The following is a 25,498-nucleotide window of genomic DNA, read 5'->3' on the forward strand; positions in this document are numbered from 1 at the left end:
ACAATGGATTATTATTTGGCAATAAAAAAGCATATCGAGCTGATGCATACTCTAACCTGGATGAACCTTGAAAACATTATGCTAAGTGAAAGAAGCCAGACACAGAAATACTACATGTTATATGATTCTATTTATATGAAATTTCAAGATAGGAAAATCTCTAGAGACAGAAAGTAGATTAACAATTGTAATACACGGGGTGAGAAGGGAAATTTGGGAGAAAGGGGATCTGATAGGTAATGGGTATAGTTTTTTGTTTGTTTTTTTTTTTTTTTAATTTTTTATTGTGGGTTGTTCAAAACATTACAAATTTCTTGACATATCATATTCCACACTTTGATTCTAGTGGGTTATGAACTCCCACCTTCACCCCATACACAGATTGCAGATTCACATCAGTTACACATCCATTGATTTACAAATTGCCATACTAGTGTCTGTTGTGCTCCGCTGCCTTTCCCATCCTCCACCCTCCCCCCTCCCCACCTCTCCCCTCCCCTCCCCTCCTCTCTCTCTACCCCCTCCACTGTATAACCCTGAGGGTCTCCTTCCATTACCGTGCAATTTACCTTCTCTCTCCCTTTCCCTCCCACCTCTCATCCCTGTTAAATGTTAATCTTCTTCTCCTGTTCTTCGTCCCTACTCTGTTCTTAGTTACTTTCCTTATATCAAAGAAGACATTTGGCATTTGTTTTTTAGGGATTGGCTAGCTTCACTTAGCATAATCTGCTCTAATGCCATCCATTTCCCTGTAAATTCTATGATTTTGTCATTTTTTAATGCAGAGTAATACTCCATTGTGTATAAATGCCACATTTTTTTTATCCATTCGTCTATTGAAGGGCATCTAGGTTGGTTCCACAGTCTTGCTATTGTGAACTGTGCTGCTATGAACATCGATGTAGCAGTGTCCCTGTAGCATGCTCTTTTTAGGTCTTTAGGGAATAGACCAAGAATGGGAATAGCTGGGTCAAATGGTGGCTCCATTCCCAGCTTTCCAAGAACTCTCCATACTGCTTTCCAAATTGGCTGCACCAATCTGCAGTCCCACCAGCAATGTACAAGTGTACCCTTTTCCCCACATCCTCGCCAGCACTTGTTGTTGTTTGACTTCCTAATGGCTGCCAATCTTACTGGAGTGAGATGGTATCTTAGGGTGGTTTTGATTTGCATTTCTCTGACAGCTAGAGATGTTGAGCATTTTTTCATGTACTTGTTGATTGACTGTATGTCCTCCTCTGTGAAGTGTCTGTTCAGGTCCTTGGCCCATTTGTTGATTGGGTTGTTTGTTCTCTTATTGTCTAATTTTTTGAGTTCTTTGTATACTCTGGATATTAGGGCTCTATCTGAAGTGTGAGGAGTAAAGATTTGTTCCCAGGATGTAGGCTCCCTATTTACCTCTCTTATTGTTTCTTTTGCTGAGAAAAAACTTCTTAGTTTGAGTAAGTCCCATTTGTTGATTCTAGTTATTAACTTTTGTGCTATGGGTGTCCTATTGAGGAATTTGGAGCCCGACCCCACTGACTGTAGATCGTAGCCAACTTTTTCTTCTATCAGACGGCGCGTCTCTGATTTGATATCAAGTTCCTTGATCCATTTTGAATTCACTTTTGTGCATGGCGAGAGAAAGGGATTCAGTTTCATTTTGTTGCATATGGATTTCCAGTTTTCCCAGCACCATTTGTTGAAGATGCTATCCTTCCTCCATTGCATGCTTTTAGCCCCTTTATCAAATATAAGATAGTTGTAGTTTTGTGGATTGGTTTCTGTGTCCTCTATTCTGTACCATTGGTCCACACGCCTGTTTTGGTACCAGTACCATGCTGTTTTTGTTACTATTGCTCTGTAGTATAGTTTGAAGTCTGGTATCGCTATACCGCCTGATTCACACTTCTTGCTTAGCATTGTTTTTGCTATTCTGGGTCTTTTATTTTTCCATATGAATTTCATGATTGCTTTCTCTATTTCTACAAGAAATGCCATTGGGATTTTGATTGGCATTGCATTAAACCTATAGAGAACTTTTGGTAATATCGCCATTTTGATGATGTTAGTTCTGCCTATCCATGAACAGGGTATATTTTTCCATCTTCTAAGATCTTCTTCTATTTCTCTCTTTAGGGTTCTGTAGTTTTCATTGTATAAGTCTTTCACCTCTTTTGTTAGGTTGATTCCCAAGTATTTTATTTTTTTTGAAGATATTTTGAATGGAGTGGTTGTCCTCATTTCCATTTCAGAGGATTTGTCGCTGATATACAGGAATGCCTTTGATTTATGCGTGTTGATTTTAAATCCTGCCACTTTGCTGAATTCATTTATTAGCTCTAATAGTTTCTTTGTAGAGCCTTTTGGGTCTGCTAGATATAGAATCATATCATCTGCAAATAGTGATAATTTAATTTCTTCTTTTCCTATTTTTATGCCTTTAATTTCTTTCGTCTGTCTAATTGCTCTGGCCAGTGTTTCGAGAACTATGTTGAAGAGAAGTGGAGAGAGAGGGCATCCCTGTCTTGTTCCAGATTTTAGAGGGAATGCCTTCAGTTTTTCTCCATTCAGAATAATGCTAGCCTGAGGCTTAGCATAGATTGCTTTTACAATATTGAGGTATGTTCCTGTTATCCCTAGTTTTTCTAGAGTTTTGAACATAAAGGGATGCTGTACTTTGTCAAATGCTTTTTCCGCATCTATCGAGATGATCATATGGTTCTTATTTTTAAGTCTATTGATGTGGTGAATAACATTTATTGATTTCCGTATATTGAACCAGCCTTGCATCCCAGGGATGAATCCTACTTGATCATGGTGTACAATTTTTTTTATATGTTTTTGTATCCGATTCGCCAGAATTTTATTGAGGATTTTTGCATCTAGGTTCATTAGAGATATTGGTCTGTAGTTTTCTTTCTTTGAAGTGTCTTTGTCTGGTTTAGGTATCAGGGTGATGTTGGCCTCATAGAATGAATTTGGAAGTTCTCCCTCCTTTTCTATTTCCTGAAGTAGCTTGAAAAGTATTGGTATTAGTTCTTCTTTAAAGGTTTTGTAAAATTCTGCTGTATACCCATCGGGACCTGGGCTTTTCTTAGTTGGTAGTCTTTTGATGGTTTCTTCTATCTCCTCAATTGATATTGGTCTGTTTAGGTTTTCTATATCCTCCTGACTCAATCTGGGCAGATCATATGACTTAAGAAATTTATCTATGCCTTCACTATCTTCTAATTTATTGGAGTATAAGGATTCAAAATAGTTTTTGATTATCTTCTGTATTTCTGAAGTGTCTGTTGTGATATTGCCTTTTTCATCCCGTATGCTAGTAATTTGAGTTCTCTCTCTTCTTCTCTTCACTAGCATCGCTAAGGGTCTGTCGATTTTGTTTATTTTTTCAAAGAACCAACTTTTAGTTTTGTCAATTTTTTCAATTGTTTCTTTTGTTTCGATTTCATTAATTTCAGCTCTGATTTTAATTATTTCTTGCCTTCTACTTCTTTTGCTGTTGTTTTGCTCTTCTTTTTCAAGGATTTTGAGATGAAGTATGAGATCATTTATTTGTTGGTTTTTTCTTTTTTTAAGGAATGAACTCCAAGCAATGAATTTTCCTCTTAGAACTGCTTTCAATGTGTCCCATAGATTCCGATATGTTGTGTCTGTGTTTTCATTTATCTCTAAGAATTTTTTAATTTCCTCCTTGATGTCTTCTATAACCCATTGATCATTCAGTAACCTATTGTTCATTCTCCAATTGATGTATGCTTTTTCCTTCCTTCTTTTATCGTTGATTTTCAGTTTCATTCCATTATGATCAGATAAGATGCATGGTAATATCTCTACTCCTTTATATTGTCTAAGAGTTGCCCTGTGACATAATATATGATCTATTTTTGAGAAGGATCCATGTGCTGCTGAGAAAAAAGTGTAACTGCTTGATGTTGGGTGGTATACTCTATATATGTCAATTAGGTCTAGGTTATTAATAGTGTTATTGAGTTCTATAGTTTCCTTATTCAACTTTTGTTTGGAAGATCTGTCCAGTGGCGAGAGAGGTGTGTTGAAGTCTCCCATGATTATGGTGTGGTGGTCTATTAGACTCTTGAACTTGAGAAGAGTTTGTTTGACGAACATAGCTGCACCATTGTTTGGGGCATAAATGTTTATGATTGTTATGTCTTGTTGGTGTATGGTTCCCTTAAGCAGTATGTAGTGTCCCTCTTTATCTCTTTTGATTAACTTTGGCTTGAAATCTATTTTATTTGATATGAGTATGGACACGCCTGCTTGTTTCCGAAGTCCATATGAGTGATATGATTTTTCCCAACCTTTCACCTTCAGCCTATGTATGTCTTTTCCTATCAAATGCGTCTCCTGTAGGCAGCATATTGTTGGGTCTTGTTTTGTGATCCATTCTACTAGCCTGTGTCTCTTAATTGGTGAGTTTAAGCCATTAACATTTAGGGTTATTATTGAGATATGGGTTGTTCTTCCAGCCATATTTGTTTATTTCTGTTACTAAACATTGTTTGTTTTCCTCTTTGATTGTTTCCCCCCCCCCTTTACTGTCCTACCTCCCACTGTTGGTTTTCATTGTTATTTTCCATTTCCTCTTCCTGTAATACTTTGGCTAGGATGTTTTGAAGAGATGGTTTTCTAGCTGCGAATTCTTTAAACTTTTGTTTATCGTGGAAGGTTTTAATTTCATTCTCCATCCTGAAGCTTAATTTCGCTGGATACACAATTCTTGGTTGGAACCCATTATCTTTCAGTGTTTGAAATATGTTATTCCAGGATCTTCTAGCTTTCAGAGTCTGTGTTGAAAGATCAGCTGTTATCCTGATTGGCTTGCCCCTAAATGTAATCTGCTTCCTTTCTCTTGTAGCTTTTAAAATTCTCTCCTTATTCTGTATGTTGGGCATCTTCATTATAATGTGTCTAGGTGTGGATCTCTTATGATTTTGCACATTCGGCGTCCTGTAGGCTTCTAGGATTTGGGATTCTGTCTCATTCTTCAAGTCTGGGAAGTTTTCTTGTATTATTTCATTGAATAGACTGCTCATTCCTTTGGTTTGGAGCTCTGTACCTTCCTGTATCCCAATGACTCTTAAGTTTGGTCTCTTAATGTTATCCCATATTTCTTGGATGTTCTGCTCATGGTTTCTTAACAGTCTTGCTGAGCTGTCTATGTTCTTTTCCAGTTGAAATACTTTGTCTTCATTGTCTGATGTTCTATCTTCTAAGTGTTCTACTCTGTTGGTAGTATTCTCCATTGAGTTTTTAAGTTGGTTTATTGCTTCCTGCATTTCTAGGATTTCTGATTGCTTGTTTTTTATAACCTCTATCTCCCTGTATAGTTGATCCTTTGCTTCCTGGATTTGTTTGCGTAATTCGTTGTCGAAGTGATCTTTCATTGTCTGATTTTGCTGTTTAATGTCTTCCTTGATACTCCAGATCATCTGAAGCATGTATATCCTGAATTCTTTATCTGACATTCCATCTGCTGCAGCTGTTACCTCTTCTAAAGTTGCGTTGACCTGCATTGCTTGTGGTCCTTTCTTTCCTTGTCTTTTCATACTGCTTGCGTATCTTTCCTGCAGGTGCGGGCGGCGGCTCTGCTCTCTCCTTATTCCAATTGGGGTGTCGTGGCTACCACGCCGGCAGGTCACTGGGCCTGTTCTGGGAGCTGGTGGCGGCTCTGTTCTGCCCCTACTCCAATTGGGGTGACGTGTCTGTCGTACCAGCAGGCCACTGGGCCTGTCCTGCTGGTCGGTCGCAGATCTGCCCACCTTTCGGGCACGAGTGGAGGCTCTGCTTTGCCCCTACTCCAATTGGGGTGTCGTGACTACCCCGCCTGCAGGATGCTGGGTCTGTTCCTGGCAAGGGAGGCGACTCTGCTCTGTCACTACTCCAATTAGGGTGGTATTTGTACCCCGCCGGCAGGCTCCTGGGCCTGATCCGCAGGTCTGTTGTAGGTCTGCCTACCTTGAAGGCGCGGGCGGCGGATCTGCCCTGCCCCTCCTACCACGCCTGCGGACCCCTGGGCCTGATCTGCAGGTTGATCACTGGTCTGCTCACCCTGCGGGCACGGGTGGCGGTTCCGCTCCACCCCCACTCCAATTGGGGTCACGTGACCACCACACCGGCAGGGCCTGATCCGGGCGTGGGATAAGGATCTGCTCTGCCCCTACTCGAGTTGGGGTGACGTGTGTACCACACTGGCAGGCCACTGGGCCTGACCCGCCAGGCTGTCACAGGTCTGTTTACCTTGCAAGCGCGAAGGGCGGCTCTGCCCTGCCCCTCCTACCACGCCCATGTACTACTGGGTCGTGGGTCTGCCCACCTGGCGGGTTTGGGTGGCGGCTCCGCTCCGCCCCCTCTCCAATTGGGGTCACGCGGTCACCACGCTGGCGAGCCGCTGGGCCTGCTCCGGGGGCTGGCTGCGGCCCGGCTCCTTCCCTCTGGCTCGAGGACAAATTGAGGAGACTCGGGTGACTGAGCCTCACCCCCCTTACCAGGAGACCAACTGCTTATGTCACCGCTGGTATTGATGAAGATCTCTCCTCCACCGCTTTCTGCTGACATCAGATCTCTGCCATGTTGGTATCCTATGCGAATGGCAGCATTTCGTTCCCCTTGCCAGGCAACCCAAGCAATGGGTGAGTCCTGACCTGCCCTCAGCAGGACCCGGACCGAGACACAGTTTCCGCGGGCTCCCAGCCCCGGTCCAGGGAAGTTCCGGGAGCCGGAACTCGGCCGCTCCGTGCTCGGTGTAAGCTCCTATAAGTGTAGGCTCCAAGAAGCAGCCCCCGCGGGCTCAGTTCCGGGAGCCGGAATTCGGCCGCCTAGTGTTTGGTGTATGCTCTGATAGTAGCAGGGTCCAAGAAGCAGCCTCCGCGGGCTCCGCAGCCCTGAGCCAGGGCGGTTCCGGGACGGTTCCGGGAGCCGGAACTCGGCCGCTCTGTGCTCGGTGTAAGCTCCTACAAGTGTAAGCTCCAAGAAGCTCCCCGCGGGCTCAGTTCCGGGAGCCGGAACTCGGCCTCTTGGTGTTTCGTGTTTTTCTTTTGTTTGTTTTTGAAGTGAAAAACATTCTAAAATTTGCTGTGATGATGATTACTCAAATTTTAGTATACTAAAATTCATTGAATTTTACATTTTAAATGGATGAGTTATATGGTATATCTCAATAAAATTATATATTATAAAAGTCTAGGGGCTGGGTTTGTGGCTCAGTGGCAGAACACTTGCCTATCATGTGAGGCACTGGGTTCAATTCTCAGCACTCATATAAATAAATAAATAAAATAAAGGTTCATTGACAGCTAAAACATATTTAATTTAAAAAAAAGAGTCTAGGGGCCAGGCATGGTGGCTCACCCCTGTAATCCCAATGGCTCAGGAGGCTGAGGCAGGAGGATAGGGAGTTCAAAGCCAGACTCGCAAAAGCAAGGTGCTAAGCAGATCAGTGAGATCCTGTCTCTAAATAAAATACAAAGTAGGGCTGGGGATGTGGCTCAGTGGTCGAATGCCCCTGAGTTCAATCCTTGGTTACCCACCACCAAAAAAAAAAAGTCTAGGATTGTTGCATGAAAATATTTATAAGACATAAAATTGACAGAAATTCTCCCAAATTGTTATAGGTATTTAAAGAGCTGAAGAATGTGCCTATCATATTTGTTTAAAGTAATGGTTTTAATTTGCTGCTTATTGATAAAAGCAAGATAAAATAAAATATTTTATATTTTCTCCTCACAGTTCTACTAATTTATTTTTATTTTACTAATATAGTTTAGCAAGGTAGTTTAACCAAAGATCACATCAATAATAAAAAAAATAAGTACATGATATAATATTTTAAATTTGGCTCTTCATTGAATAATGCTTATTTCTAAATTTCCTTGTTAACCAAACTCTTCCTACACTGTTGGGTTTAGTTGGACTTTTAATATGTTATTGCCTGATACCAAGAAATAAGAGACAGAGAGGTGGTTCAGGGGTAGAGTACTTGCCTACCATGGGCAAATCCTTGGGTTTAATCCCCAACTATCAAAAAAGTAAATAAATAATAAAAATTGGTTATGCAAACTGGTATTAGTACATTTAGTACATTGAGAAGAAAATGTAAAATAGTGTTACAATGAATGTGCAACAAAACCAACTTCTTTTAGTTCCATCGTGACTTAAATCAATGTTTGTCCATCTACAAATTATCAATGGGTTTTTAAATAGAAAAAATATAAAGTCTAAGAATGGAGTATGTGTGTATGTGTGTGTGTGTGTGTGTGTGTGTGTGTTACTGGAGAGTGAACCTAAGGGCTGTTTTACCACTGAGCTACACCCGTGGCCCTTTCTTCTTTTTATTTAGAGACAAGATCTCTCTAATTTGCTGAGGCTGACCTTGAACTTGCAATCCTCCTGTCTCAACCTCCCAAGCCACTGGGATTACAGTCCTGTGCTACCACACCCCATACAGTTAAGTACTGAGTGAAAAATTTGTATTTGTACAAGACAGGAAACCCAATGAAGTACATTGTCTGGGTATGTTCTGGAGTTTGAGACTAGGAAAAGGGTGACATAGAGTAGATCTTTTAAAGTCAAAAGATATTCATCTTCATCTGTCCTAGTTTAAGAAATTATAATCTCTAAAGTCTGGAAAAGTAGCTCAGTGGTAGAGTACTCACCTAGCATGTGCAAGGCCCTGGGTTCAATCACCAGTACTGAAAAAATTTAAAAAATTAAAATGTCTGAGTGGTGCTAAATAGTTTGAAAAACCTGGGCTTGTGGGTTAGATAAGTATTGCGCTGACTGGAGGTGGTCTACTGTATACAATAGGATCCCATTTGGATAATGGTGTCTAGTAGGGCCTGCACCTATGTCAGCGGAACAAGTTGAGGTCTATTTTGGGATATTAAATTATTTAAAGGGTAGTGACCAACATTTTCAAAATGAAATAGAAAAGAATAAGATGGAATCAAAAATATTAGACTGCAATGCATGTAATAAATACTATTTTGTGAAATTTGTTTTAGCTATGTATACACACACACACATACACACACACACACACACACACACACACACACATATATATATATATATATATATATATATGCATTTTTTGGTATATGGGGTAAAATGTATTTCTTCATATGCTCATGGTCAAAAACATTCAAAATTTACTGAATTATATGATGTTCCTTGATTTTTTTGTTTTTATTTTATTCTTAATATAAAAGACTTGCTCACAGTAAAAATTCACACTGAAAGAGTATAAAGTGAAAGTTCATTTACTCTGCCTCATTCCCATTCCCACATATCAGAGCCATTACAATTATTTGTGAGGAAATATATATACACACTATTTATCCCACTTTTATTGAAGTATCATATATGTATATGTGTGTGGTATGTGTGTATATACATATATATGCATATATACATCTTAACACGCAACAGATGGTTATAATATGGATATAATGTGCAACTCTTTTTCAACTAGTTTTGTTCACTTGTATTCTTTGGATGTATTATTATATTAAATCATTCTTTTTCATACATGTGTAATTTCCCAGTATATTGATATACATCATTTACATAAAGAGTCCCATAATAAAGGTCATTTCAGAGGATTCCAGTTTTTGCTACTATAAAAAGTAAAAGTTGTAGCTAATATACTTGTTCATCTCCATGCATGCTTCTGTAGTGAAATCTTAAGTACAAATTCCTAAAAATAGAACTGATGGGTCAAGGAGTACCTGCTTTTAAAAATTTGGTAGACATTGACAAATTATCTTCCAGAATGTTCACACCAGTTTACATTATCACAATTAGTCTATAATGCTTGTGTTTTATTCCTTGTTAACATCAGCTTTTAGCAAACTTTTGAAACTTGTTCAATGTGATGAAAAGGGTATTTCAATATAGAGACAGGCTAATATAATAGCTAAGAGTGAGATTTGGCTGGGTGGCATATGCCTGTAATCCCTTGTGAGGCTGAGGCAGGAGTATTATAAGTTTGAGGCCAGTCTCAGCAGTTTAGCTAGTCTCTCAGCAACTTAGCAAGACTCTACGTCAAAATGAGAAATAAAAAGGACTGGGATGTAGCTCAGTGGTCGAGTGCCAATGGGTTCAATCCCCATATGAAAAAAAAAAAAAGTTTGATTATTAGGTGCAATCACTTCCAAGCTGTGTGACTTTGAACATGTTGCCTCACCTTTCTAAGCTTCAGCTTCCTCATCAGAGAATGAGAATGACATAGTAATATCTAACTCATTGGGTGGTGGTTGTTATAATGATTAAGTAGGTGCCTCATACATAGTCAATGCTGGTATTAGTGTTTTGTTAACTTTTCAATATTTAACAATATTAACTTATAATTCAAAATTTTTCTTGAAAAATAAGCAAAGTAACTGAGTGTCCTAATCAAGTTTTTTTTTTTTCATGGTTGAAATGTGAATTCACCCACAATTAATTCTTAGTAAAGGTTGTAAAACCAGTTTCCTTCCTGTGGTAATGTTGGTTTAACATGTGATAGGGAAAGCATGATTGGCATGTATTGGATCCTTGCCAGGGCATTGCCACTGATGCCTTCTTATTTATGTGGTGTTGTGGATGGAACCCAGGTCCTCATGTGTGATAGGCAAGCACTCTACCACTGAGCTGCACCCCCAGCTCCTACTATTACCTTCATTGAACAAGCATCTCAGTGTCCATTGCCTTGAGTGCTATATCTAGTTTAAAATTTACAGATTTAAAATGTATTAAAGATTTGTGGACAGACTAATATTGCTCTAGAATCTTTTGTTGAAAAGCTTCATTTTGCATCTTAGTATTTTACTCTACATTAAATATAAATGCACATTCATTCACAGTCAGCAATGTTATTCTGAGCATTTTTCTAATGCCAATTTTGTTGCTGAGAATTAGAAATCGGAAAGAAATGCATGATTTACTTTATTTATTTATTTTTTTGGTACTGGGTCCTTGCGCAAGTTAGGCAATATTCTGCTACTGAGCTCGATCCCCAGCCCTTTTAATTAACTTGTTATTTATTATTATTGTTTATATATATTTATATATTTTTATATGCATATTCTATTATTATTTATTATTTATTATTTTGAGACAGGTCTCACTAAGTATAAAAGGCTATCCCTGAACTTGTGATCCTCAGCTTCACAAGTCTCAGGGATTACAGGGGCATGCCATCATGCCCAGCTCCTCATGTGATTTTACTTTAAGAAAAACTAAAAGAACTTTTCCAGGCTCAATTGTCTGAAGACTTTTTTATATCTTCCCACCCTAGGGTCAGAAACCTGTTGGAAAATACTTCAGTTTTTAAATTTTTCTTATTATTCTAGTAATTCTTTTACCTGTATATAATGTGCTATACGATATGAGTGAAAATGACCACATATAAAATGTTATGTAAATGCCACAGTTATTTAATCATATTTATTTTATTATTAATGTAGAGTCAGATGTAAGATGACCTCGTATGGAAGCTACAAAGCCTAATTGTTACCAAATGATGAATGGAAAATTTCACCCATTTTATTAATCAAAACCATTGATGTAAGGAGACTCTCAAGTGTCAACCAGTTTTTAGTAGATAAAACCTTGGGTCCATGCAGAAAAACTGTATGTTTGGATTATGGTCCCCCTCTATCCTAATCACCTCTAGTACTTGTTAAAAATTCAGATTTTAATCCCAGCTACGTGGAGGCTGAGGTAGGAGGACCAAAAGTTTGAGACCAGCTTCTATGACTTAGTGAGACCTGTCTTAAAAGAAAAACTAAAAAAGACTGGAGATGTAATTCAGTGGTAGAACATCCCTGGGTTCAATAGTCAGCACTAAAAAAAAAAAAATCATATTTCCCAAGGCCTTGGTTACATCCCTCTTCACTATTTTCTCATACTTTGTTATTTTCAGATCTCCGCTCATATCTCAACATTTTTCGTACTATCAGAATCTCTGGGAGAGGGTTTCAAGAAAATTTACATTTCACAAGTACCCTTGGTGATTCTTATGCAAACTCAAGTTCAAGAACCATCAGTAGAAAATTGTAAATTAGGTTTCTCTGTTCAGCAGGAGCTTCTAGGAACTCTTGAAAAATCTGCAAGGCTGCTTGAATATACGGAAATCAATAAATGTTATTCACCACATTAATAGACTTAAAAATAAGAACCATATGATCATCTCGATAGATACGGAAAAAGCATTTGACAAAGTACAGCATCCCTTTATGTTCAAAACTCTAGAAAAACTAGGGATAACAGGAACATACCTCAATATTGTAAAAGCAATCAATGCTAAGCCTCAGGCTAGCATCATTCTGAATGGAGAAAAATTGAAGGCATTCCCTCTAAAATCTGGAACAAGACAGGGATGCCCTCTCTCACCACTTCTGTTCAACATAGTTCTCGAAACACTGGCCAGAGCAATTAGACAGACGAAAGAAATTAAAGGCATAAAAATAGGAAAAGAAGAACTTAAATTATCACTATTTGCAGGTGACATGATTCTATACCTAGCAGACCCAAAAGGGTCTACAATGAAACTATTAGAGCTAATAAATGAATTCAGCAAAGTGGCAGGATATAAAATCAACATGTATAAATCAAAGGCATTCCTGTATATCAGCAACAAATCCTCTGAAATGGAAATGAGGACAACCACTCCATTCACAATATCTTCAAAAAAAAAAAAATAAAATACTTGGGAATCAACCTAACAAAACAGGTGAAAGACTTATACAATGAAAACTACAGAACCCTAAAGAGAGAAATAGAAGAAGATCTTAGAAGATGGAAAAATATACCCTGTTCATGGATAGGCAGAACTAACATCATCAAAATGGCGATATTACCAAAAGTTCTTTATAGGTTTAATGCAATGCCAATCAAAATCCCAACGGCATTTCTTGTAGAAATAGAGAAAGCAATCATGAAATTCATATGGAAAAACAAAAGACCCAGAATAGCAAAAACAACGCTAAGCAGGAAGTGTGAATCTGGCGGTATAGTGATACCAGACTTCAAACTATACTACAGAGCAATAGTAACAAAAACAGCATGGTACTGGTACCAAAACAGGCGGGTGGACCAATGGTACAGAATAGAGGACACAGAAACCAATCCACAAAACTACAACTATCTTATATTTGATAAAGGGGCTAAAAGCATGCAATGGAGGAAGGATAGCATCTTCAACAAATGGTGCTGGGAAAACTGGAAATCCATATGCAACAAAATGAAACTGAATCCCTTTCTCTCACCATGCACAAAAGTGAATTCAAAATGGATCAAGGAGCTTGATATCAAATCAGAGACACGCCATCTGATAGAAGAAAAAGTTGGCTACGATCTACATACTGTGGGGTCGGGCTCCAAATTCCTCAATAGGACACCCATAGCACAAAAGTTAATAACTAGAATCAACAAATGGGACTTACTCAAACTAAAAAGTTTTTTCTCAGCAAAAGAAACAATAAGAGAGATAAATAGGGAGCCTACATCCTGAGAACAAATCTTTACTCCTCACACTTCAGATAGAGCCCTAATATCCAGAGTATACAAAGAACTCAAAAAATTAGACAATAAAATAACAAACAATCCAATCAACAAATGGGCCAAGGACCTGAACAGACACTTCTCAGAGGAGGACATACAATCAATCAACAAGTACATGAAAAAATGCTCACCATCTCTAGCAGTCAGAGAAATGCAAATCAAAACCACCCTAAGATACCATCTCACTCCAGTAAGATTGGCAGCCATTATGAAGTCAAACAACAACAAGTGCTGGCGAGGATGTGGGGAAAAGGGTACACTTGTACATTGCTGGTGGGACTGCAAATTGGTGCAGCCAATTTGGAAAGCAGTATGGAGATTTCTTGGAAAGCTGGGAATGGAGCCACCATTTGACCCAGCTATTCCCCTTCTCGGTCTATTCCCTAAAGACCTAAAAAGAGCATGCTACAGGGACACTGCTACATCGATGTTCATAGCACCACAATTCACAATAGCAAGACTGTGGAACCAACCTAGATGCCCTTCAATAGACGAATGGATAAAAAAATGTGGCATTTATACACAATGGAGTATTACTCTGCATTAAAAAAATGACAAAATCATAGAATTTGCAGGGAAATTGATGGCATTAGAGCAGATTATGCTAAGTGAAGCTAGCCAATCCCTAAAAAACAAATGCCAAATGTCTTCTTTGATATAAGGAGAGTAACTAAGAACAGAGTAGGGTGGAAGAGCATGAGAAGAAGATTAACATTAAACAGGGATGAGAGGTGGGAGGGAAAGGGAGAGAGAAGGGAAATTGCATGGAAATGGAAGGAGACCCTCAGGGTTATACAAAAGTACATACAAGAGGAAGTGAGGGGAAAGGGAAAAATAATACAAGGGGGACAAATGAATGACAGTAGAGGGGGCAGAGAGAGAAGAGGGGAGGGGAGGGGATGGGAGGGGGGATAGTAGAGGATAGGAAAGGCAGCAGAACACAACAGACACTAGTATGGCAATATGTAAATCAATGGATGTGTAACTGATGTGATTCTGCAATCTGTATATGGGGTAAAAATGGGAGCTCATAACCCGCTTGAATCAAAGTGTGAAATATGATATATCAAGAACTATGTAATGTTTTGAACAACCAACAATAAAAAATTAAAAAAAAGAAAAAAAAAGAAAAATCTGATCTTTTAGTAGAACATAAGGTTAGAACATTTTACCTTCTAAGATGCTTTAAATGGGAGACCACAGTGGGTATCAATATTTTCCTGAGAATTAGAAAGTAATATACCTCTGTCTTCATTACTTGTGCCTTATAATGTCTCTTAGATTCAAAATAGAGTTTGTTTACATTTTCTTTTGTACTGGGGATTGAACTCAGGGGCAGTTTGCCACTGAGCTACATCCTCAATCTTTTTTTATTTTATTTTATTTTTAAAGAGGGTCTCACTGAGTTGTTGAGGCTGGCCTCCAAGTTGAGATACTCCTTCTTCAGCCTCCTGAGTTACTGGGATTACATGCATAGGAATCAAAATGGACATAGCAAAATGTCACAAGGAAAAGATCCCTAAGTCTTTACTAATAGATTGTTTCCTTATGGACCTGCTAATGTGAAATTGTCATGAAAATAGTGAATTCTATGAATAAAGAGTTTTTTTGGTAGAGAGCTGGGGGTATATTGCTCAGTGGTAGAGTGCTTGCCTGGCATTTGCAAGGACTTGGGTTTGATGCCCAGCTCCATAAAAACGAAAACAAAACATACATAAGGGTTTTGGTGGCCATTTAATCACTTAAATTAATATATATATATATATATATATATATATATATATATATATATATATACATATAAATGGGACCTAGATATATTGCCCAGGGTAACCTGGAACTCTTGAGCCAAGGATCCTCTGACCTCAAACTCCTGATAAAACAGATACATTTTAAAGCTATAAACTGAGTAATTTTTTTTTTATCAAGGAACATCTTAAGGGCGAGGGCAATTGGACAGTTGTATATATGAAGAATTATAGAAGAGGATTTTTTCCTTCCTTCAAACATTTACCACTTCTAGCTCCTGAAAGTTTAAAAATCTTTGGCTTAGGCTAAGGAAAGAAATTAGGCCAACTCCAGTGAAAGCAGAGAACTAGCCAAAGCCAAGACTGGAACTGGGAATGGTGCCAATAGTAGTAAAGGCTTTAGGCCAGGCCAGAACTAAGGGCAAAACTAGAAGTGTGGAGGGGCAGTTATGCACTTTATGTCCCATGCATTGCAAGTCTGGAAATTCTAGAGAATTAGCTTATGTAGTAGCATAAAAGCCAGTTCTGTCAGCCAGCTCTTCAGTGACTTTCAACATAAATCCTTTATTAATTCTCATATCATTTGTTGTTTTTACCAGCAAGTGACCATGAACTATTTTTTCCATATTAAAGTTCCAAGTACATTCAGTCACAAAGCAGGAGAGAATGGAGATTAGATGTTGATGTGTTAGAGTGGAAGCCATTGTAATACAATGGCAAAAATAATGGCTTCAGATGCAAACCTGGATTTAAATCTGTTACAGCATTTATTAAATATTCTCACCTCAGCCCAAGAGTATAACTTCTCTGAGTTTCAGCTGCCCCCTAAATAAAATGAAAACAATAAAAGAACCTTCCTCATGGAATTGTTGTGCAAAATAAATTGGATCATTTATTTAAAGTGCCTGGCATGAGAGATGCCATCAATCCTTGCAGCCCTTCTCAGTCCCTTCTCACCCTAGAATTCTCCTCCGGTTTCTCTTGTTATAGAGAAACATGATCCATTACAGAGAAACTGTTAACATCTTTATCTTCTTGTGAAGGAAGTACTGTAACATTTCAACACAAAGATCTTTACTGTCCTTTTAAAGAAGCACAAAGATTAGAAAATATTATTTCATATCTTTAGCATAAAACTTTCTTCCTGAGTTCAAACTCAGGGCTAGGCAAGTACTCTACCTTAAGCTACATCCCTATGTTTCTGTTAAGACACATATAATAGAATAGATTACTGAAGCCTAAAATGTTATTTGGAAAATTACTGTTTCTTTCCAGCTTCACAAACCAGTTTTTTTTTTTTTAAAGCTTCTTCCATTTTTTTTTTCATGTGGAGAAGAATAAATGATTAACAAGCATTACAAAGAAAGATTGTAATGAAGCTAGCCTTGATCCTAAATGGAGAGACGAAGCAGAAACTAACATAATGAATTAATATTGGGTATTTACTTGGCTTTTGTAGGCAGGTCCATTACCTTTTACTAGAACTGTAACATCTGACTTCTTTGTTTCTGTTTCTTTCAAGTTGAGAAAATGATTTGCAATTTATATAAGGCTATTCCTGACTGTGCTGCTTCTGCTTTATTAGGCCAAAGGGTTATGGTTCTCATTCCAGAATGAAGGGCGGATAGACACAGCAAACTACAAGCATCAAGACCACAGCTGGTTGGGCTGGGGGATGTAGCTCAGTGGTGGAGAATTTGTTTAGCATGTGCAAGGTCCTGGATTTAATCCTCAGTACTTTCAAATGATAAAAGAGTGATGAATTTTGAACAGTTTTTTTAAAAAACATCCATTAAAAAAACGAACATCCATTTAAAAAAGCCGGTAGCTTGGTAACACAGGCTAAACTGTATAAAGGCTCCTGACCATCCTGCGACTCCACCTTAGTCAGTCTGCTTAAATGATTGACTAGAGAATTTCAGGTGCTAGTTCTTAAACCCCCAAGGAGGGTATTGACCCATGTAATGCTGCAGGTCCTGGGAATGGCTGGGAAGTTGAGATAGTAGCATATTAACCAGACCATAAACCAGGCTGCAGGAGTGTGTGTGTGTGTGTGTGTGTGTGTGTGTGTGTGCCGGTGTTGGAACCCAGGACCTTATGCATGCCAGGCAAGTGCTCTACCATTGAGCCACACCCCCCTGGGCTATAGTTTTTCTTTGAGTCAAAATGTAAATGCTTATAAACAGAAGCATGGCTTTTAATTTTCCTATAATGATAATGAACAGGGGTCACCTTGTGTTGTTACATCAATAGGAATAAATGCTTTTCTAAGAATATCATTGTGAGTGATCTAATTTTTTTCTGCTACTGGTGCATTCAGAACAAGAACCATGAAAAGGCATGGATTCAATCAATAGTTAATAAGGAATTTTTATGTGCTAGAAACTTCTGCATACATTATCTATAATTTAATCTTTGAAACGTTTTTGAAGAAGGTTTTATTCCAGGTGTGGAGAATTTAGGTGCTAGAACTTCTAAGGAGTTTACCTGACTTTAGGTACCCACAGAACAAGCTCAGTGTTCTGTGGGTAGCATAACATAATGTTGTAGGAAAGATAGTGTGTTGTATTAAGGTTGTGTGAGTGGTGTTACCTTGACATACAATAAACACATAAACACATGGGAATGGGATCCCCCCCATCATTTTATTATGAAAAATTTAAACATAGAGCAAAATTGCAAGAATTCACTTGACATATCCTTCAATTTCTCCATCTTTCTATTGATAAAGCAATCCAACTTATCCTTAGACATTTTAGAGTAAATTGCAGACATTAATACTTTCCTTTAAATATTTCAGCATGAATACCATTAATAAATAGAACTCCATATATATATATACATATAATTTTTCTTTTGGTGTAAAATTTACATAGAATGAAATGTAAACATCTTAAGTATCCATAAGTTTTGACTAATGCTTACATTTATGTGACCTAAGTACCTACCAAGATGTACAGAACAGCCAGGCATGGTGGTGCTGGCCTGTAATCCCAGGGGCTTGAGAGGCTTAGGCAGGAGGGTTGCAAGTTTGAGGATAGCCTGGGCAACTGAGCGAGATGCTGTCTCAAATTTAAAAAATAAAATAAAATAAAAGGGCTGGAGATGTAGCTCAGTGGTAGAGTGCCTCTGGGTTTAATCCCTCATAGAAAAAGAATGTGTATAACATTACCATTACCACAGAATGTTCAGAATGGGATTGCTTTTGCTACTTTATCTAATGGTGGCAAATTTTTTATTTGTTCTTTTTAGATACATGACAGTAGAGTGTTTTTTGACATATTATACATACATGGACTATAGCTTATTCTAATCTTGTGTTTGTATGTGATGTGGAATTACACTAGTCGTGTAGGAAAGTTATGTCTGATTCATTCTGTTATCTTTCCTTTTCCCATTCCCCATCCCTTCTCTTCATTTCCTTTTGTCTAACCCAATGAACTTCTATTCCCACCAGCCTTATTGTGCATTAGCATCCGCATATTAGAGAGAAGATTTGACCTTTGGTTTTCTGGGATTGGCTTATTTCATGTAAAATGTTAGTCTCCAGATCTATTCATTTACTGGCAAAAATCATAATTTCATTCTTTTTTATGGCTGAGTAATATTCTATTGTGTTCATGTACCACATTTTCTTTATTCATTCATCTCTTGAAGGACACTTAGGTTGACTCCATAGTTTAGCTATTGTGAATTGAGCCACTATAAACATTGATGTGACTGCATCACTGTAGTATTCTGATCGTAAGTCCTTTGGAAATACACTGAGGAGTGGAATAACTGGGTCAAATGGTGGTTCCATTCTAAGTTATCTAAGGAATCTCCAAACTGCTTTCCAGAGTGGTTGCACCAATTTGCAGTCCCATAATGGTGGTCAGTTCTGCTTCCATATCCATGCACATGTGTATTCTTTCTATTGCTGCAGACTCACATTCCATCTAACTAGTGGAACAACTTTAAACCTTTACTAGCTACCTCACATTGGGCAGTTACAGAAACTCTTTGAGACAATTGTTCCTGGAGTGTAAAGTGAGGATAATAATATTTTAGTAGCTGTCGTTTTGTCTGGAGTACACCTAGCCCTGGGTATACTTAGTCCATTCGACTCAGAAAAATATAGATTGGTTGACTTATAAACAACATAAATTAATTTCTCAGTTCTGGAGGCTGAGAAGTTCAAGACCAATGAACTGGCAGATTCAGTGTCTGGTGAGGGCCTTCTTCTCAGTTCTCATACAGTGGAATGGACAAGGGAGATTCTAGAGCCTCTTTTATAAGGGCACACACTAATCCCATTCATGCAGATTCTGCTCTCATGACCTAATCTTGGCCATACCATCACCTTGGGGGTTAGGTTTTCAGCACACTGTAATTGAATGCAATAGTTTTACCTCTTGGTGAATGCAAGCCTATTAGGCACAATCAGGAGATTAAAGAATGAAGAGAGGTTTATTATTGCAGCAAGTGAGGAATATATTGGGAAAAATTCCCAAACAAGTGTCTCCTGGAGCAAAGAAGGCAAGGAATTTTTGTTGGGGAACTCATAATATTCATACAGGAAAGATTCACCATAGCATGTAGAGGCAGGCATATTCTTGAACATGTTTAATGAGATGTCAGTGTTCAAAAAATGGAATATTTAGCTGGGCATGATGGTGTGTACCTGTAGTTCCAGTGCTCAGGAGGATGAGTTGGGAGGATCCCTTGGATGTGGGAATTGAAGAACAGTCTGGGTAAAATAGCAAGACCATGTCTCAAAAAAAAAAAAAATTGTAGATGGGTAGGCATCTGGGCAGAGAATTCAGTATTATAATAATCAAATTTTCTCTAGATCATCTAAAAGTGGTAGAGTGGGATGACTAGCAATTTTGGTGGGCTCCTTGTAAGTTTCTCTGGAACAAAAAGCAACTTTAGAGAAAGGCTTATAGTAATTTAAAGGTGCAGGAAGTTTTTAGTGCAAGCATAAGTTATTGACTCTGGAAGTACCTAGTGGCTAACAGTATGAATTTAGAGTTTGGGGATGCAAATATTCACTCCATATTAAGGTACATGAAGACTCTACAAGAGTTATGAGGTCATCATTGCTTAAAGGGACCCAATTTCCAAATCTTCAACTTTTTTAGTAGTATTTCCTAAAAATAATTTGCTAAGAAATCACTTTCAGGTTTTCCTTCACAATCTAAGAAAAAGCATAGCTCTCAGAAGTCAGGAATATTACTATAACACTTTGGCCCAGAGTGTCAAAACCTGTGGGGCCAAACAAAGTGACAATTTCAATACTGATGTCTAGGAATCTTCTTTAACTCAGGGTGCTATAACCTACTCCTTCTCTATGCATCTCACTAGGAGGTCTATTTCCAATAAAAGTTTATGTTTAATAATAGTTGCAATACATAGTATTTTCATGTTATTATTTATCTATATTGAATGCATAATTGCAATTATAACTTAATCTGGAAGACCTTTTTATACTTGGAGCCTTATGGTCAGAAGGAAATAAAAATATTTTCTATTTATGGACATACTTTTGTTGCAGAGAAAGTCAATATGGTAATCAATAGCAGACTTTCAAGTATAAATATAGATGATAGGATAAATTCTATGGGGAGAATATAATGGACATTTGATTTTAATGAAAAAAAAAATGAACAATGGAAATGTTTTTAGAGTTAAAGATGTGTTTACACCTTGTTTTACTTCAAGTGTTTGATGGTATATGTATGTGTGTGTGTGTGTGTGTGTGTGTATTTGGGGGATTCTGGGGATTGAACCTAGCCCTTTTTATATTTTATTTAGGGACAGGGTCTCACTAAGTTGCTTAGGGACTTTAGGGACTTGTTAATTTGCTGAGACTAGCTTTGAACTTGCAATTTTCCTACCTAAGCCTCCCAAGCCACTGGGATTACAGATGTGTACCACCATGCCTGACCAAATTAATTATCTTTAAAAGAGTGATGAAATGATTTCATTTTAGAATAGCAATATTTACAATTCCAGAAATTAATCCTTTTGTATCTATTTAGCCACGATGAAAAAAATTTGGATGTCAACCTGAATATGTGTAAGGAAGTACATAGCTTCTCAAAATCCTTTTGGGGTTTATGTGAATAAAAATCTAAAGGGCTGGGGATGTAGCTCAGTGGTAGAGTGCTTACCTAGCATACAAGGGCCTTGTTTCAATCTGTACCACTGCAAAGCAAACAACAAACAAACAAACAAACAAAACAAAACAAACCCAGTCATATAGGGCTATTGTAAAGGTTAGGGATAAAGAATACAAAGTACCTAGCAAAATGCTCAATTAAGACAGCTAATTGAGCTGAATTCTAGTTTTAATTCTCTTTCTTTTTTGATATGTAGTCCAGGGCCTTTTTCTCTGTGTTTTTGTTTCATTGCCTAGATGAAGGATAACAAAGATAACTGTAAAACCATTTAAGTATAGAAGTTAAATGAGCATAAATTTACCTGACTTCATTAATGTTAATGGTGACTTTCATAGTGATGTGCTCTATAAGTCAAAACATGTAGCAAGTAAAAAAAAGAAATGCTTATAAGAGCTGGGCACAGCAGCACATATTTGCAATCTCAGTTACTTGAGAGGCTGAGGCAAGCCTCAGCAAGTTGGTCAAATCCTATATCAAATAAAAAGGCATGGTAGAGCACTTACCTAATGTGTGTAAAGCCCTGGGTTTATTCTCCAATACCAGAAAAAAAAAATGGTTATCAAATGAGTGAAAGAATGACCAAAGGAAACTTGCTAGAGTGAAAGCTCTATTCATTGGGCACTTTCTTTTTATTTCCACATTTTCCACCTGTGGTGCACTTAAAGCCCATTTTGGACATTTTCCAATAAGTTAAACTTGAAGATAAAAACAGAGCTGGTCAGTGGTAGAACACTTGCCTAACACATGCTAGTTCCTGGGTTTGATCCTCAGCACTGGAAAAAAAAAGTTAGGAAACAAAATCTTTCCCTGGAATGTGGCTATGTCTTGTTTTTCAGAGTATGTTCCCTCAGTGGACTCTTCATTTTGCAATATAGTGAACTAGTTAAGAACAGTGCCTTTAGAATCATCTGGGTTAGGCACAATTTTAAGCACTATCGCATAACTAGCTGTGTGTCCTTGGACAAGTCAATATCTTTGACCCCACTCTCCATCTTTAACGGACATACTAATATCCTCATAAGATTGTTTTGAAGATTATGGGTTGTGTGGCAGATAGAAGAATACCTCTGCAAATATACCCATGTCCAAATCCCTGGAACCTAAGAATGTGTTATCTTAAATTGCAAAATGGGACTTTGTATGATTAAATTAGGGATCATGAGAAGATATAATTTATTACCCTGTGGATTTGATGTAAGTATAGGGTCTTTAAGGAGAAAGGGGGGAGATAGGAGAGTCAAAGTTGTGCAGCATGAGAAAGATTTGACCAGCTATTGATAGCTTCTCTTTTCTTTTCTTTCTTTCTTTTTTTTTTTTTTTTGTTTCGTTTCGTTTCATACCAGGGGCACTTAACCACTGAGCCACATCTCCAGCCCTTAGAAAACATATATACATATATAATATATAAGTATATATGTATGTGTGTGTATGTGTGTGTGTGTGTGTGTGTAGGGTATTTCTACATTGCTGAGGCTGCCTTTGACCTCCTGCCTCAGCCTCCGGAGGGGCTGGGATTACTGACATTGCTAGTTCTGAAGTCTGAGGAAGGAGGCTATGGGTAGAATGATGGGGCAACTTATGAATTCTCCCCTAGAGTGTTCGGAAAGGAACACAGCCCTTCTGACATCTTCATTTTAGCCTAGCATGATCTGTTTCTGATTTCCAACTCCCAGCACTGTAAGATAGTAATTTTTTGTTATTTTAAGCCACCAAGTTTGTAGTAATTTGTCACAGCAGCAATAGAACATGAATACAGGCTGGGTAGCCATTATTATTCTATTGACAACCCTCCTCAGTTCTGGCTTTTTTTGGTTTTCTTCACAGCACAATTTAAACACTCCACAAAAAATAAAAATGAATCTCTTTTTTCCCTAGTACACATTATTTTTCAGTTTGAACCTCTGTCTTAATCTCAAGGCAGCTGCCTTCACCAGTAGCCCCAGTTCTCCAACAATGGACAAGAGGCCTTTTAGTTATACTGCAAGACAACTTATAATATCCTTTTCTTAGGTTTTCCATTTACATGTGGAAAATCTTATGATTCAATCATCAGCCTATGCAATGATTTGGATCACACACACACACAAAAAAAAAAAAACATGGTCTGAGGTGATATTGAGGGATAATTTAACTCCTAATTATGGTCTCCCTTTCTTTGTCAGGGGCTCTGAGTCTAACAGACCCTTTAGATCGAAGGCCCATGGGAATTAACGCTTTGAACCAGGAGAAATAGGAAAGAAAAAGAATTTGGTAGGTCAAAGGGAGGCTGGGAAGAGAGGAAAAAGGAACATACAATCTAGACAAATAAACGGGAAGTGAGAGAGAATCTCCCACCATCCATTCCTCCCGGGTTCTTGATCCAGATGCAGAAACTTTCCATGGACTCTCCCGAGCCACGCACCTGTCCCTTGGGACTGGGTGCTGCCAGGGAGCCTGGCAGAGACTGGGAATGCCGATCTGGGAGAGCGACCGCCCTGGTGGGGTGGTGGGGAGACCGCAGGGAGGAGTCATGAGACTTGCAGACTGAAAGACTACATCTCCCAGGCCGCCACGCTTTCCAGCTGGAGTCCTAGGGCGCTGACTGCTCCCCAGTTTCCGTAGGGAAGCGCCGAGCTACCGCGGCTATTGTGTGCCGCGTTGTTGCCCTCTGCTTCCCGCTTTGGTGTCTAGGGAGGAAGGCTACGTTTCATTGCCGCCCCCGGGCTTAACCCTTCTGGCTCCTCACAGGACAGCAAGCTTGGACTAGGAAAAACTCTCAGCAGCTGCCGGACCCGGGTAACGAAACCCTAGGGCACAAGGAAGACAGTTGAATAGAGAGCTTGAGCGCCCAGGCTGGGATTTCGGGCTTCGCTGGGGCGGGGCGGAGGCGCTGGCTTTAAGAAGGGGGAGGGGACAGTGCGATCCGGGTTGCCCGCGGAGTTCGGCGTAGGAAATCTTCAGCTAGCTCTGGAGCGAGGAGCGAGGAGCTAGGAGAGGCGGCTCCCAACCCCAGCGCTCACCCCCGCCTACACCCTGGGCGGGCCGAAGTGTCACGTTTGCGAGTGCTCAGGAAGGATCCGGCCCGTCTTCGGAGGCAAGCCGGTCAGGCTGCGGTTTCTGCTGCCTATAAGGAGGGGCGATGCCAAGCGGGTATGCTGCTTACTAGGCAGCACCCCATCAGGATCCGACTGCATTGGTAAGCCTTCCCAGTCACCTGAAGCCACCTACGGGCCGCGCGTTCCTCGTACGCACCAGCCACTGCTTCCCAGGAATCTCATTGGAACAGGTACTTATTTCCAAAGGGAGGGAGGCTAAGAGGCTCCTTAAGGTTGTCCAGGGTTCAGTCCATCCCTTCTGCTCCCCTCACTGTGCCACTGATGCTCTTGGTCTTTGTGTCTTTCCTCTCTCCCACAATCCCGGTCATCAGAACCATGGGGCATCCTCCACTGGAGTTCAGCGATTGCTACTTGGACAGCCCCGACTTCCGTGAGAGGCTCAAGTGTTATGAGCAGGAGCTGGAGAGGACCAATAAATTCATCAAAGACGTGATCAAAGACGGCAACGCGCTTATCAGCGCCATGAGAAGTAAGTAGAAGGCTTCCAGGAGCTGTTTCCCTGAGCCGGTGGCTCTTGCCTTTAAATCTTTACTCACAGCAGGGTGAAGGAAGGGAGGCTTTAGGGTGACTCCTTCCAAGCGCGTGAGGCAAATGGGTTTCCCACCCTTTGGGATGGGGGTCAGTAGAGGTGGAAAATGGTAGATACAACCAAAACTTTCAGCCTTTCTCTTTAGTGGACTTGACCTTATGAGACATGATCTGTAGCTGTGCCAAGGACTCTCTTGCTCTGCAGTTAGCCTTACTTAGGCAGATGGTTGTTTGAAAGGATAATCTGAAGGTACTGTGAGACATATTCACCACCCTTGTCAGGTGCCAGATGACATCCAGGCTGACCAAGGAACTCCCTCAGGCTCCTAAAGATTTGGGGATTAAGGCCAACAGCTGGAGTCATGATTTTGTCCTGACCTTTGGTTACTACAGATAAGTAGTACAGTAA

The 25,498-nt window shown here is 39.2% G+C and overlaps 1 protein-coding gene across 2 annotated transcripts in view; it reads left to right on the top strand.

Annotated features, from left to right (window-relative positions):
* Positions 1 to 24,004: 24,004 nt before the first annotated feature.
* Positions 24,005 to 25,498, top strand: part of Ophn1 (oligophrenin 1) — a 374,656-nt gene continuing 373,162 nt past the window's right edge. The window contains exons 1-2 of one of the 2 annotated variants that reach the window (XM_046440297.2): positions 24,005 to 24,641; positions 24,873 to 25,030. In XM_046440297.2, the coding sequence (XP_046296253.1) occupies positions 24,877 to 25,030 (154 nt within the window). In that variant the 5' untranslated portion in view covers positions 24,005 to 24,641; positions 24,873 to 24,876. Of the gene's footprint in view, positions 24,732 to 24,872; positions 25,031 to 25,498 lie in introns of both variants that reach the window. The other variant, XM_046440286.2, reaches the window with a different exon arrangement.

Source organism: Marmota monax, unplaced genomic scaffold (genome assembly GCF_021218885.2).
Source record: "Marmota monax isolate L192 unplaced genomic scaffold, Marmota_monax_Labrador192_F-V1.1 WCK01_AAM20220418_F8-fsc00134, whole genome shotgun sequence".
Taxonomy (NCBI): domain Eukaryota; kingdom Metazoa; phylum Chordata; class Mammalia; order Rodentia; family Sciuridae; genus Marmota; species Marmota monax.